This window comes from Hyperolius riggenbachi, chromosome 10 (genome assembly GCF_040937935.1).
Source record: "Hyperolius riggenbachi isolate aHypRig1 chromosome 10, aHypRig1.pri, whole genome shotgun sequence".
NCBI lineage: Eukaryota > Metazoa > Chordata > Amphibia > Anura > Hyperoliidae > Hyperolius > Hyperolius riggenbachi.
In genome coordinates, this window is record NC_090655.1 from 156,114,077 (window position 1) to 156,129,376 (window position 15,300).

At 39.7% G+C, this 15,300-nt stretch overlaps 1 protein-coding gene across 1 annotated transcript in view; it reads right to left on the bottom strand.

The window, feature by feature from the left end:
• Nucleotides 1-15,300, bottom strand: part of NRG3 (neuregulin 3) — a 1,594,638-nt gene that overhangs the window by 51,905 nt on the left and 1,527,433 nt on the right. The window contains exon 8 of the mRNA XM_068255045.1: nucleotides 14,650-14,820. Within this exon, the coding sequence (XP_068111146.1) occupies nucleotides 14,650-14,820 (171 nt within the window). The remainder of the gene's footprint in view (nucleotides 1-14,649; nucleotides 14,821-15,300) is intronic.

Consider the following 15,300-nt stretch of genomic DNA (forward strand, 5'->3'; position numbering starts at 1 on the left):
CCATTTTTTAAAACTCAAAAGTCAACACTCTGCAGCTTTAACGATTCGCTGCACAGCCAAACAACTTAGCACACAAATGTATCTTGCCTCCTTTTCTCGCCACCAACAGAGCTTTCTGATGGTGGCATCTGATTGCTGCTGTGATGTCTTTTTCTTTTTTTATTAATTTAAAAGAGTTTTTTAATTAAATTGTGCTATTTTTTTTTTTTATTTCCCTCCCTCCGAGATCCAGCACTAGATTTTAGAGGGATCCGATTGTGAGCCACTACAGGGGACAGCCAAGTTAGATCGCAGCACTGTACAAATCGCAGCATTGTACAAAAGAGCCGTTTCTCTTTTCCCTTCAGCCTACAAGCTCCGATTGCAGCTGGCAGGCTGTTTACGGAGCGGAGCTCCGTACCTCAGCAGGGATGCGGGCGCAGTGGTGCACGCATTCCCCTCTAATCTCCGCCCACCGCTCTTGATGCCAATCACCGTTAGGCGATACTAGGGGAGCCACTCTGCAACCACACAATTTTTTTGGGCCTGAAGCTCATCACCCCCCTCCCTGGCTGAATTGCCATTGCAGCTATATAATGTGATTGATCCATGGAGGATCGACTTCTTTGCAGTGGGAGAGACGAGTACTTAATAGGTTGCATGCAAGCTGTTACAGGAAACTAACATCCTCCTCCAGTGGTAGACAGGTCATGTGTATGCTCGGTGTGTATTATATCCCACAAGTGGGGCTTGCACTCTTTTGCAGGTAGGCACTTGCCTGTTTTTAAGTAGCGCTGTTCATTTCCTTGCTATGTACTTATATAATGTGGTTCTTGCTGCAGATTATAAGGAAAACCATTGCACCTGCTCATAAGGTTACTATTACACCTATTCAAAAGACGCAGTTGGAGCCCTACTGTCTTAGTTTGTAAACAATATAAATAGTAAAGAGAGTTTCTATCAAATATGGAGGAGATAATGAGAATGGGGAACTGTATAGAGTGCATAATGGACATAGTCATATAAGCTGGTTACGTGTAAAGGTTTGATGTTACTTTTATGATAGCTGTCACTTAATATTTCCCTTTCTATGTTTATAGTCCTTATTATTTATGATGTTTTCCTTTCTTGGGTCTGTATCCTCTCAGTCTTCACCCAGCAGTGAGCTGCAGCTCTTAATTTTGTATTCATGCCTTAACAGGCCTGTTTCCATGGAGACTACTGTGATATTACCAGATCTGAGTTAGGCCTTGTTGGATCAGGTTGGTAGAGAAGATTGACTTTAATGGAGATAGGAATTCTTTGAACTACACAGAAGGAGTAATTTTAAACTAAAAAAATAAAGAACTAGCACATATTAAGAAATGGGATATATATATATATTGTTTAAGGACTGTGATGGGAGAAACTATAATTTCCTTGCAACTAAAATGTAAAGAGGACTAAAATACATACATGAATGAATTTAGTTAGCATGCATACTATAAACAAAAGTTAAACAGTCATGAAACATGAACATATTCATGTATGTTGTTAAAAAAAAATGGAATGCATTTGCGTTCTCATACTTATTCATGCAAAATGAAGTGCTGACTGGTTACTGCCAACAAGTCTTGTGAACTGATATCAGTCTAAGCAATAAATAACTTTGCCCAAATAGGCTTTTGATGTGGGGTGCTTGATCTCAGGGTTTCCCTTCATAGTTACCAATAGGAATGAACAAGGAGATAATAATTTCAAATGTATGCAGCTTGAAAATGGACCAAACAAACCCCACCTTAGCTTTATTTGATTGGTCTGTTTTCAAGCTGCATACATTTGCACACAACATTTTCATAAGCCTGCATCAACTCGGAATTATTTGCATCTCATTGGCCATCCCTAGTTACAAACAGTAGTGTTATCTATTTAATTTAGCTCCTCTGTACTTAACTTAGCTTGTTGCCTCTCTACCTATGCTTTCTATTTTCCCATTGTTGTCTTCTTATAAGATCAAAAGCAGAGTAAGTCCTCAACACTGAATTAAGCGGTTGTGTTAAATGATGCAGCAGGCATAAAAAGCCAAAGGCATTTCTATACACTGTGCTGTGGGTTTCATGATATGGTGCTCAGTGTGACCTGGATGCTGCTTCTGCATAATGCATTCTCAAGTGCATGAGAAGGACAGCTAGAAAACCATCCACAAACAAACTTCCCAGAATGCAGAGATCAATGCCCTTGTTGGCTCAAGGAAAGCAAGGTTACAGTAAGGTGTGCACAAGAGAAGCAAAGATAATGACATTGAAAGTGGAAAACAGGGCAAGTTCATTGAAGGGAGCACAAGAAAAATGCACCACTTATGGATAGGACACTAGATGAAAAGGAAGGCAGTGATGAGCAGTAAAGGAGGACACTGATAGGGCACATATAGCAATTAATTTCACAGGGCGAAATTAATTGAGCATGTGTGTGAGGCTTTAGCCTCATACACATGCTCAATTAATTTCACCCTCAATCATTAATCAATTGCTAGGGCATACAGCCAAAAAAAAAATATTCTGGTGAACATGCAATTTTTAACCTCAATCCAACCTACCTCAATACTGGGGTATAGGGAAGCACAATTTCAACTTTATCTACTACACAAACTATCAACTGGCACTATCCTATGCAGTACTTTGGTTGTCAAATGTTCCATACTCTGACAACCAAATTTCACAACGATTTTATTTAACAAATATTCCCAAATATACACAGGACATGTGTCTTCACGTTAAAATGAAATAGCCAGTAACAAATAGTTCAGAGAGATCCCATACATTTCATGGGGTTGCACAAACACATTGCTATTTTATGACATAGCAAAGTTGTTCATTTTAAATGAGTAAAGTGAAACATATGCCTGTTTACGTTGCTGACTGCTTGGTAATATAGTTAAGTTATACTGCACGGACTGTGTAACAAGAGAGTCTGTGAAAAAAAAGTACTGACGTTTCGGGCCCATTCACACTTGTGCGTTTTCAGAGCGATTTCAGCTTTGCTGAAAATCGCTAGCGATTTGAAAAACGTGTGCACAATGAAAGTGTATGGAAGTGTTCTCATCTAAGCGTTGCATGCAGCGTTTTCTGAGAGATTCTGGAGCGATTAGCGTTTCAATAAAAGTATTTGAATTGAACTAGAAATCGCAAAACGCTAATCACTGGAAAAACGCTCTCTATACAGTGAAAAATCGCTAGGAAAAAACGCCAGAAAAACGCTCAGCGTTTTGCGTTAGCGTTTAGCGATTTCTAGTGTGAATGGGCCCTAAAGGTGAGCTGCTTAGGTCACAAATTTTGTAAAAACGTAGGTCGCATTCACAGTGGGACATTATTGTCCTGCATTATAAAGTAATTATAACGCAGGATAACGCACTGTAATGTTAAGCCTATGCAACATTCCCAGTGTGAGGTTAATGTTGCGTTGTAAATGTTGTGTTATAGTAACTCTGCTTGCAGTGCATTACCTCTAAACGCAAACGTTAACAGATACAGAGAGGGATACTTTTCATTGACTGTATGCTTCACTGTATGCCATGGTAACGCAGCATTAATGTGCGTTACCATCTTTTTTTTGTGTTGCTCTGTAATGCTGTGTTGCACCTTTAGTGTCGCATTACAACGCAATGTCCCACTGTGAATATGCCCTGACAAATGCAGGTGCCTTGTATTTAATCCATTTTTTGTTTCCAACCTGTTGTACACTGTCAGGAAACTGAGAAACAAACAGTGACTTGTTTGGCAAGGTTCTGAAAGGAGTCATTAACAAAAGAAGCTGGCATTAACAACACAAGGCTAGAAGAAATCCTGATCTACAATACAGTGTAGGTAATGTAACAGCCACACCTACAATCTGGAGGCAGAAGAATTGGAAGAATTTTGTACTAGAGAGTCTCCTGACATTTATAACTTAGATATCAAAACTGTTGTGGTTCATCAAGGAAAACAACGGTATATATATATCTACTCATATATTTATTAGGAAAACATTGTGAAGTCTCGAGTGTGAAGATGGTGAGCCGATTACTTTAAAATATATGCATGGCTTAAAAATCTTTGTTGGTTGCATGATGCAGTCCTACCACCTACCAAGTTTACAAAAAAAAATGAAACTCTGTGTAAAATGTAAATAAAAACAGAATGTGATAATGTGCAGATCATTAAAACTCTATATTTAAAGGATCACTATCACAAAAATCTTAAAATGTAAAATACAAGGTCCCCTTGTTCCAAAATAAAATGCACTGAAATATTTTTTGCCTGCTTCAAAATCACTTACTGTAATTAGTAAAAGCTCTGACACATCTGACATGTTTTAGAGAAGTCCATCTCCTCATGGAGGATACTAAGGGTTCTCTTATTTATTTATTTTTTTCAAAAGCACTTATTGGCATTTATTTAGTCCAAATGCCAAAGTTGTGTGTAAATGGGTGTGGGTGTGTGCGTGTGTGCGTGTGTGTGTGTGTGCGTGCGTGTGTGCGTGTACAATGTTTTTCATTTTTCTGCTACTGTAAGTGACAGGCACAAAGGGAAAAAAGTAATTGATAGTGCATTTTAATCTGTGAGAAATGTACTTCTTCCAAGTACCATATTTTTGGGACCATAAGACACCATGGGATGCACCTAAGTTTATAGGACAAAAACCAGGAAAAAAAATACTAAACCTGGTGTGTCCATGGTTCAGGGGCTTATGTGGACCTTCAGGCTGACAAGCAGATGCACAACACAGTTTCAAAAACCATGTTCAGCCACAGATGCACCTAACAAAATGCACTGCCAGCACAGTTAGACCCATGGACCACTTGGTAGGGAACTGGGAAAGCCAGCACATGCAGCTTTTAAAGCAGAATAAGCAGTTAGCACAATGCCTGGATCACCACAGCCAGCAGACAGACAGCAAACCACCTGACATACACTACACTTCACCACACATAGAGCCATCAAAGCAAGCTTGTTTCAATTATGATGTATTTTTGTAATTCCTAATGAAACTTGATCCAGATCTTCACAGAAATACTAGTGATGTCATTGCCAAAGTCACATGAATGAACTTAGCTTAAGCCCCATACACACATTCAACAGCAGTCTTTTAGGCTATCACAACTTTTCTTGTGAAACACCTAAAAAAATCTCTTGCTATTGTTCAAGCAGCTGATAAGATTGATAAGAAGTCAATCCAAATGTTGAATTGACTTCTTATCAGTCTTATCATTTGCTTGAACAATAGCAAGATATTTTTTTAGGTGTTTCACAAGAAAAGTTGTGAGAGCCTTGAGTGTGTGTATTGGGCTTTAGACCAGACTTGCTCAAGCTTATAGCCTTTTATCACCTTTGGATATCTGATGGCCTTTCATGACCTCCATGGATAGCAACAGACACCAGCATTACAAAGTCCCAGTGAGTAAAACTTCAAACAGCCTTCAGGAATTTCCAAACCAATTCCTTCACTCACCAGCGTGCAAACAATGTGAGCCTGCAAACAACTTTACGGCTTTAGCCATAAACCTCTGCTATAGCAAATACAAGCCAAAGGAAGCCTGCTACACACTCAGCACTCACCACTCCTTAACAAGCAGGAACACATTGGATTGGACTCCTAACCAGGTACCTGCACTTAGCACTCTGAAGGTTGAGAAGCTGTTGGATCAGCAAGTGGCATAACAGCTGAGTACAGAGTTTTCCACTGTATGGCACATAAGGTCCTTACGATGGGGCAGAGTTTACAACCCAGCAGAATCATCAGTATATCTCTCACCCGGAGCAGGGTGGCTACAGCAATCATTGACATCCTCTTGCCTTTAGGTTTGCCCTGATTGCATCATAACATGCAACAGGTCATATGATCATGCGATCATACGGTCCTGAGAAAGTCCTCATAGAGGGGCGAAACGATTGTTGACCTGCCTCTGCACCACCTACACTACCTCCTGTCGATAAGTATTGCTGTTGATGTCTTTTATCCCTTGTCATTTTTTATTGGAAGAAATGTATTAAAGTATTTGGAAGTTTTAAATGGATACTTGAATGGTGAAGTTGCTCCCGGACATCTTTTTCTCCACTGCAAATTATAATATGCGACAGGTCAGGCACTAGGAGAAGTCTGAAGGAGAGAGTATGGCACTGATTTATCACCTTTGGATATCTGATGGCCTATTATGCAGCCACCCCGCTCTGGGTAAGATATACACTGATGTTTCTACTGGGCTGTAACAGGGCTGGGGGAGCACAAAAAAGGGAGTCCCCATTGGCGGTGTTCATATCGGTGGGTTTACATAATTCGGGGACTCCCTGTATTCGCACCATAAGATGCACTGACTTTTCCCTCCAACTTTTGGGGGAGAAAAAGTGTGTCTTATGGTCTGAAGAATACAGTATGTGTACGCATGTATTTTAACTGGCTCTGGACCGAACATAGTATACTCTACGTCACCAATTTCCACATTCCTGCTGCAATTGTGCACACCCAACAAGGAGATTCAGCTTGTCATTTGACTGCTGACATCTCCCCTCACTGATCAGGAGCCATGGCGATTGGATCCTGATCACATGATCACTGCGATCACTACTGATCATAGTGATCACTAACAGCCAGTAAGAAAGGAACGTCTCTCACCTCTCCTTGTTCCCCAGGTGATGTTTGGTCCCTTCCACACAAACCAGGATCTAGGCTCCAGCAGCACATTGCCCCTAGTGCGGGGACCTGGTTTCATGATGTCATCAAGCCATCATGGCAGTGTGAGGCTGTGTGCCCAACCAGACCACACCACCCCACCAGACGACTATGGACACCTGCTAGGCCACCAGGGCACCTGCCAAGCCATCAGGGACACCGCCAGGCCACCAAGGACACCCACCAGACCACCAGGGACACCCCTGCCAAGCCACTAGGGACACACCAGGGACATCCCCTCCCAAGGACAACTCTGCCAGGCAAAAAGGCACACACCCACCAGGCCCACAGGGACATCCCCTAAGCCACCAGGGACATCCCTGAAAGATGACCCCACCCACTTTTAAAACAACACCCTTTAAATAATAAATTTTTTAATGAACCTTCTCCATTCACTTTTTTTCTCACGTTTGCCATTAACAATGCTTTTATTTATTTTAGTTTAAGGGGAAAAGTACACGCTATAGCAAAAACTCACCTTTATTTAAAAAAAAAAATGAAAAAAAATTCACCATACATTGTGTTAAGAGCATAATTTAAGTTTTGAGATAAACAGGAGAAATAGCCAAATAAAATTGCTGGTTTTAAGTACAGTAACACTTAATTTTTGAACTATAATTAGTAAAAATTATTAGTTATAAAAGTTAAAATTATTATTGGGAGAAAATATCTTTGCAGTAGTGGTCTTTAATGGAACTTAATGGAATTAAAATAGTAATAAGGGCAATAAAAATAACCTGATATTTGTGGTTGTATGAAAATATTTGGCAACTTTTAATTTGAGCTGAGTAACACATTTAAAAAAAGTTAAGCTAGTGCAGCAAAAGACTGAAAAATTGTGTGAATCTAAAAAGTTTAAAAATAAAAAAAACTAAACACCTAGTGGAACATTGAATCTCTTTAAAGTAAAGATGGCAAATTAATGAAAAACATTCCTTAAAGAGACTCCGTAACAAAAATTGCATCCTGTTTTTTATCATCCTACAAGTTCCAAAAGCTATTCTAATGTGTTCTGGCTTACTGAAGTACTTTGTACTATCACTGTCTCTGTAATAAATCAACTTATCTCTCTCTTGTCAGACTTGTCAGCCTGTGTCTGGAAGGCTGCCAAGTTCTTCAGTGTTGTGGTTCTGCTATGAACTCCCCCTTCCAGGCCCCTCTATGCACACTGCCTGTGTGTTATTTAGATTAGAGCAGCTTCTCTCTTATCTTTTACAAGCTGGATAAATCGTCCTCTGAGCTGGCTGGGCTTTCACATAGTGAGGAATTACAGACAAGGGCAAAGCTGTTTGCAGGAAGAAAAGAGCAGCCTGAAACTTCAGTGCATGAGAGATGCAGGGGGAAAGAAACACACAAATGGTCTCTTGAGATTCAAAAGGAAGGCTGTATACAGCCTGCTTGTGTATGGATGTATTTTCTATGTGTGGACATACTGTACATCAACCTACTTCCTGTTTTGGTGGCCATTTTGTTTGTTTATAAACAAACTTTTTAAAACTGTTTTTAACCACTTTTTAATGCGGCGGGGAGCGGCGAAATTGTGACAGAGGGTAATAGGAGATGTCCCCTAACGCACTGGTATGTTTACTTTTGTGTGATTTTAACAATACAGATTCTCTTTAATGTAAAATTTCAAACAATAAGCGTATTTGATCATCTACAGTGCACAATATTGTTTAAAAAAAAATCTGAGAAATCTGAGAAATTTCTGTATGTAAAGGACAAGGATAGAAGCCAGTACTGGATGGCTTTGATCTTCAAATCCTTGAGAGGAACTGCATTTAAACTAGACATTCTGCAGAATAATTCAGTGGGCTCAAGAATACTTTTGAAACCCATAGTCTGTGAATACAGATTCTTGTTGCAGCTGCAAATGCAAATTAAAACTCTACTGTTCAAATAAAATTTCCTTTATAAACATGATCTAGAAACAATAGTGCATTCTCTGGGCCCAAGCTTACATAAGATGAACATTTTTCACAGCAGGGTCCTAACATTAGGGCCCAGATGTGAGTTCCAACTCAAATTTATGTATGTTACAAATGAAATCTGTATTGATTTTACAAGCACCAATCCCTTTATTTCTCATACTCGTTCTTCTGAGTGGTTTCCAAGTGAATTCTTTGTAAAGATTCAGTTTCTAAAGGTGGCCGAACACACTATACAATTTTTTTTTAAATTCAAGAATTGCAATACATTTTTCTGACTGATTGTAACATTGCAAAAATGTGACCAATGTACCACACACATATGTTCAATTTTTCCTCAATTATGAAAAAAAATGATTGAAAACTCTAATAATAGATTGGGTCTGTACATCAAGTAATTCTACCACACACCATACAATTTGGGTAAAAACTGATCAGAGAAATCCAACAGTCACTCTCGATCTTTTATCAAATAAAAATGGGAAATTCAATCACATTTCTCGAACAAACTAAATAAAAGTTTTACATTTTATCAGAACAACCGATCATGATTATCATATTGGTGTAAAATTCGATCTTTTAATTGTATGGTGTGTGGCCATCTAAAGACCCTGTAAGCAGAGTCAATTGGGAAGGATAGCACCACAGGTTTTATAAAGCATTTCAGTAGTGTGCATGTTAGGAGAATGCTTTTATAAGGAATAAAGGTGGCCACACACAATACAATAAAATGTTCCGATTTTACAGAAATTCAATAAAAAAGATCACATTTTCTAAGAAATTGAAAGTTTTTATTTTATTTAAGCAAGAAATCCAATCAGATTTTTTTATTTGATAAAAGTTGATGAGTGTGAGTTGACGAGTTGTGAGTGCTGGATTTTTCTGATATTTTTTGAAAATTGACAAATTTTTGAAATTGTCAAATTTTTTTTTGCATAATTGGTTAAAAATTGAGCACACATATGTGGTACAATTGACAGTTTTTTTTCAAATGTTACAATCAGTCAGAAAAATTGATTGCAATTCTTTAATTGAAAAGATATTTAAAAAATTGTATGGTGTGTGGTCACCATAAAGTAAACTTTGAGAAACACTTCTTTTATGAGAAGTTCTAGTATAAAACCTGTCAGTAACAAGCTAAAAGGTTCAGGGTTGTTAGATTAAGAATTACTACCATATGTGACAGAAACTGAAGATGGGGTGCACTGATGTCAGGAACAGAAACTCACACTGTCACCTGAAACAATCATGAATGATTATTTCAGGCAGTGGAAATCTAGCCTGTATGTCGCTTTTAACAAGAAAACCCATTCTATTCCTCTCTTTAATACATTGGACTCTTTGGGTTCACAGCAGCAGGAACAACAGAACACTATTGTTAGTTTGGCTATTCTTAGTATATTATTTTGCTCTTGAACATTTTATAATATGTTTTTGAATTAAAATTGTAATTATTATTTAATTTTGTTTTTTTTCTTGTAAGGGCTCTTTCTGGCATTTTGACACAAAGTCAATACTTTGCGTTAGCCAAGGTAACATGAAAGTTCATAGACTACGTTGCAAAATACTCCACACCTAAATCATAAGTAATATATACTCAATGCGGAATTTGTTATTAATATAATACTTTGTATTGATTTGAGATTCTGTATAATCTTACTTATACAATGCAAATTTTCTGTAGTACAATACACTGCTTAACCATAAGTATTTCATTTTTGTATATGTTTGAAAAATTTTCAATAAAAACTATTGGAATTGAAAGTTCATAGACTTTCATTTTACTTTTCACATGTAACGGTGCGTTTTGGCGCCTTGCGGTACAATGCAGCCGGGAGCTTTTAAATGTCCAGCGCCAGCGTTTTCCCATCGGGTGAATTAGAACTACCGACACTAATCAGCGTCACACTGCAACATCCCGATATCCACGCCACAGATCATTGACGTTTGCTGGAAATCGGCTCTTGCAAGCGTTATGTAATGTGAAAGAGCCCTTAGTAGACTGTTTCAGTTTTGTTTGTTTTTTAATGTCTGGCATCATTTGTAATCTATGGTCACCTTAACCCTTGCATTTTACTGCTGCTAGTGTAAGAAAAATCCCACATATCTAATTTCTCAGAGAACAAAGCTTTGATATTGGAATAGGCAATGAAAAAGGAACAAAGCAGTCTGTTTAAGCATTGTAACTTTTTACATTAGTTCAACTATAACTCAAACACAGGCTGCTGTAATTTTAAATTTTAATTTAGTTTAGGATATTTCAAACATTATAAGCAGTTCCCAGCCCCCCTGGGGGAAGTGATTTTCCTTTTGCTTGGGAAGTAAAGTGTGCAAAGGGAAATTGCTTTCCTTAGGGGGTTGGAAAAAGCAAATTGAATTTCAAATATGGCATGGAAATGCACTGCAAGCTTTTATGCTGCACTAGTAACTTCTTTAGTTGCTTAAGCAAGCAATCTATGTTATGTATATAAATTGTTGCAAATATAGTTAACAAGTTAACAAGGCTGAAAAAGACATGTGCCATTAAATTCAACCTTTAACAGACTAACAGATTGTGGTCCATTGAGTGGAATTCAAAACAAATCTGCTTGGGCAATTGTTGATAATTTTACAGCAAGAGAAATAATTTTTTCTTGGTAATGCAAGGGTCATTTGTCCAATTATATGGATCAAAATGTTTTCATAATGGTCTTCACCCTCTGGGCAGCTGTAAGAAGATTCTGGTTAACAAAAGTACTGATTGTTCAGTTATTTTGTCCATTGAAAGTGTGTTTACAAAACAGTACAGTAAAGGTCCGTACACACGCCTGATAAAGGCAACGACGGGTCCGTAGTCACCTCCCGATGGGCGTGTTTTCAGCAGACAGTACAGCATGTGTACAGTCTGTCGGTGGACTGATAAGGCTGTTTCTGAGCGATCCGCCGGGCAGATCGCTCAGAAACAGCCTTATCAGTCCACCGGCCTTAAGGTAACAGTACTAATGCAGGATTAAGTACAAAGGTGCAAACTATTAAACTTAAAGACACGCACTGAGATATCAGGAATTGAAGTTAATGTTTTAGTTTGTGGAGTGTAAGTATATACAAAAAGCTAATCAAGTAAGCACTACTACTGTCCTTATATACCTCATTTACCTTGTCAATCCAATATTTTGCTCCCCCATCTATCTCTCCCTACAGCTAGAATAAAAGCAAAAAACACATTCCCATTGATTACTAGTGGCAGGCTCTGTATGGTTTGATTCCATAGCAAGGAAACCAGGGAACACTCCATTGGATGTAGAAAAGGAAAATACAAATGCCCTCCCCCACACACACACAGAGACTGCATGCCTAGTTAGAATATGTAGTCCTGGACTCAGAAAATATTTAAAAGTTAAAGTTATTTTACACAAAAACAGCAGGTGGTTATTTTCAGTATTCAAGCCTAATTTCTCCCTACATAGATTTTAATAGTTTGCAGATTTGCATATTGCTGACACTAGAATATGTTGTCCCCAGCATGGCTGAACTGCTTTTGAATACTATTCAAAGATGTGGCCACTTAACTAGCTTATATCCAATTATAGAAACTGGCACAAGCCGCACAATATTTCAGGCCAGAATCCGTTTATCAAATGTCCATGATAATAGGGTTCTGTCCCAAAACATTGTGAAAGTTAATTACAGGTATACCTTGAAGTCACAAACAATAGAGCTATGAATCGTTGGACATAAGGTAGTTAAGTGGCCAAATCTTTGCATACTATTGGAAATGTGAGTTGATGGAACTTCCCCCTTGGCGCACACTCAGTCTTGTCCAGGAGAATGCATCGCTGATGTTTTTCAGAGTTTAAAGTGAAGTAGGCTGCTAGTGTTGGGCGAACATCTAGATGTTCGGGTTCGGGCCGAACAGGCCGAACATGGCCGCGATGTTCGGGTGTTCGAGACGAACTCCGAACATAATGGAAGTCAATTGGGACCCGAACTTTCGTGTTTTTTAAAGCCTCCTTACATGCTACATACCCCAAATTTACAGGGTATGTGCACCTTGGGAGTGGGTACAAGAGGAAAATTTTTTTTTAGAAAAAAGAGCTTATACTTTTTGAGAAAATCGATTTTAAAGTTTCAACGGGAAAACTGTCTTTTAAATGCGGGAAATGTCTGTTTTCTTTGCACAGGTAACATGCTTTTTGTCGGCATGCAGTCATAAATGTAATACAGATGAGAGGTTCCAGGAAAAGGGACCGGTAACGCTAACCCAGCAGCAGCACACGTGATGGAACAGGAGGAGGGCGGCGCAGGAGGAGAAGGCCACGCTTTGAGACACAACAACCAATGCTATACAGTGGCGGGTGATCAGTGTACTACTGTTCCCAGCAGAGACACAGAGTGGCAGTAAACACAATGCTATATAGTGTGGGGGAGCGGTGTACTACTGTTCCCAGCAGCGACACAGAGCACAATGCTATACAGTGGTGGGTGAGCGGTGTACTACTGTTCCCAGCAGAGACACAGAGTGGCAGTAAACACAATGCTATATAGTGTGGCTGAGCGGTGTACTACTGTTCCCAGCAGCGACACAGAGCACAATGCTACACAGTGGTGGGTGAGCGGTGTACTACTGTTTCCAGCAGCGACACAGAGCACAATGCTATACAGTGGTGGGTGAGCGGTGTACTACTGTTCCCAGCAGCGACACAGAGCACAATGCTATACAGTGGTGGGTGAGCGGTGTACAACTATTCCCAGCAGCGACACAGAGCCCAATGCTATACAGTGGTGGGTGAGCGGTGTACTACTGTTCCCAGCAGAGACACAGAGTGGCAGTAAACACAATGCTATATAGTGTGGGTGAGCGGTGTACTACTGTTCCCAGCAGTGACACAGAGCACAATGCTATACAGTGGTGGGTGAGCGGTGTACTACTGTTCCCAGCAGCGACACAGAGCACAATGCTATACAGTGGTGGGTGGGCGGTGTACTACTGTTCCCAGCAGCGAAACAGAGCACAATGCTATACAGTGGTGGGTGAGCGGTGTACTACTATTCCCAGCAGCGACACAGAGCACAATGCTATACAGTGGTGGGTGGGTGAGCGGTGTACTACTATTCCCAGCAGCGACACAGAGCACAATGCTATACAGGGTGAGCGGTGTACTACTGTTCCCAGCAGAGACACAGAGTGGCAGTAAACACAATGCTATATAGTGTGGGTGAGCGGTGTACTACTGTTCCCAGCAGCGACACAATGACTGGGGGGACCCTGGCTAGCCTGGCTGGAGAGAGAACTACCCTGCCTGCCTACCCAAAGCTAAACCCACAGACAAATGGCGGAGAAATGACGTGGATCGGGTATTTATTTACCCGAACCACGTGACCCGTTCGGCCAATCAGAGTGCGTTCGGGTCCGAACCGCGTTACCCGTTCGGCCAATCACAGCACTAGCCGAACGTTCGGGGAACGTTCGGCCATGCGCTCTTAGTTCGGCCATATGGCCGAACAGTTTGGCCGAACACCATCAGGTGTTCGGCCGAACTCGAACATCACCCGAACAGGGTGATGTTCTGCAGAACCCGAACAGTGGCGAACACTGTTCGCCCAACACTAGGCTGAACTACTTTAGAATCAAATCAGCCAGTATCCCCAATTCTAGCAAATCTACTTTTATACACCATTTACATTCACTTATCAATCTGATAGCTTTTACAATTTGGTTTAGTTAATTTTTAGTTAAAAGATGGGATTTAAATTATCACGAAGTCATGTCTTCCAATGTTTGATAGTAAGTTAAGCCATTTCTCTTTTGTTATTCTATTATCTTTAAACCAATAGCAGAGAGTTAAATAACCACAAATGAATAAAGACTTTGGAATTTTAACGTAGTACAACCAAGACATAATTAGAACATATTTTTCCTACAGTCTATAATTGAAATATTTCTCTGATTTTAATGTTTCATGCTCTGGGATCATGAGAAGATAGTAGCTCACAAGACAGATTAAAACAGATAAGTTTCTCTGTTTTAATCTTGAAATTGATATTGCATTTTCATGGTCTAGTGATTTTCATCACCTACCCTTGGCAAGGTATTGTGTCCTGATCCATAAGCCCAGGCTCCTCCAGCTGTTGATATGCTGGTCCTGTAATCCCATTGAGACGGCCCCTGGGTAGTGGAGGAGTTCTCCGAAAGGCATTTCTTTGTAGCATCCTACTCCTTTGGCTGGGACTGCAGCATGTTGAAAGGTTCCTGCACATTAAACACAAAAAATCATTTATTTATGTCTCGTGGAATGCAAAGTGCAGTGAATGATTTTATGAGAATGGTACTAATCAATGCATTTTATTTAGTGACAGCACAGTTATTTCATAGAATTTGAAAGTTCTCTTTAAAATGGAACTCCAGCCAAAACTTTTTATTTCATCTATTTTTTTGGCTTGTCTTGGCTTTTGCATAGGAAGAGAAAATTTTGGCTTCCTCTGACTCTATTTAAAATGTGTCATTTTCATGTACAGTATGTATAAAGAAAAAACATTCTGTCTGCACTACCTTGTAAATCGTCCCAGCCAGCAACAGGTTCTAATTTGGGATGTCACTGTATCAGAAAGCTATTATGTAAACTAGTTAGTTTGCAAGTGCTGTGCAGCCAGCCAAATCACCATGTGGCTTCAGTCCTAGTATTCCCACATGGGGATTGACTGGCTGCACTGCACTTGCCAACTGGTCCCC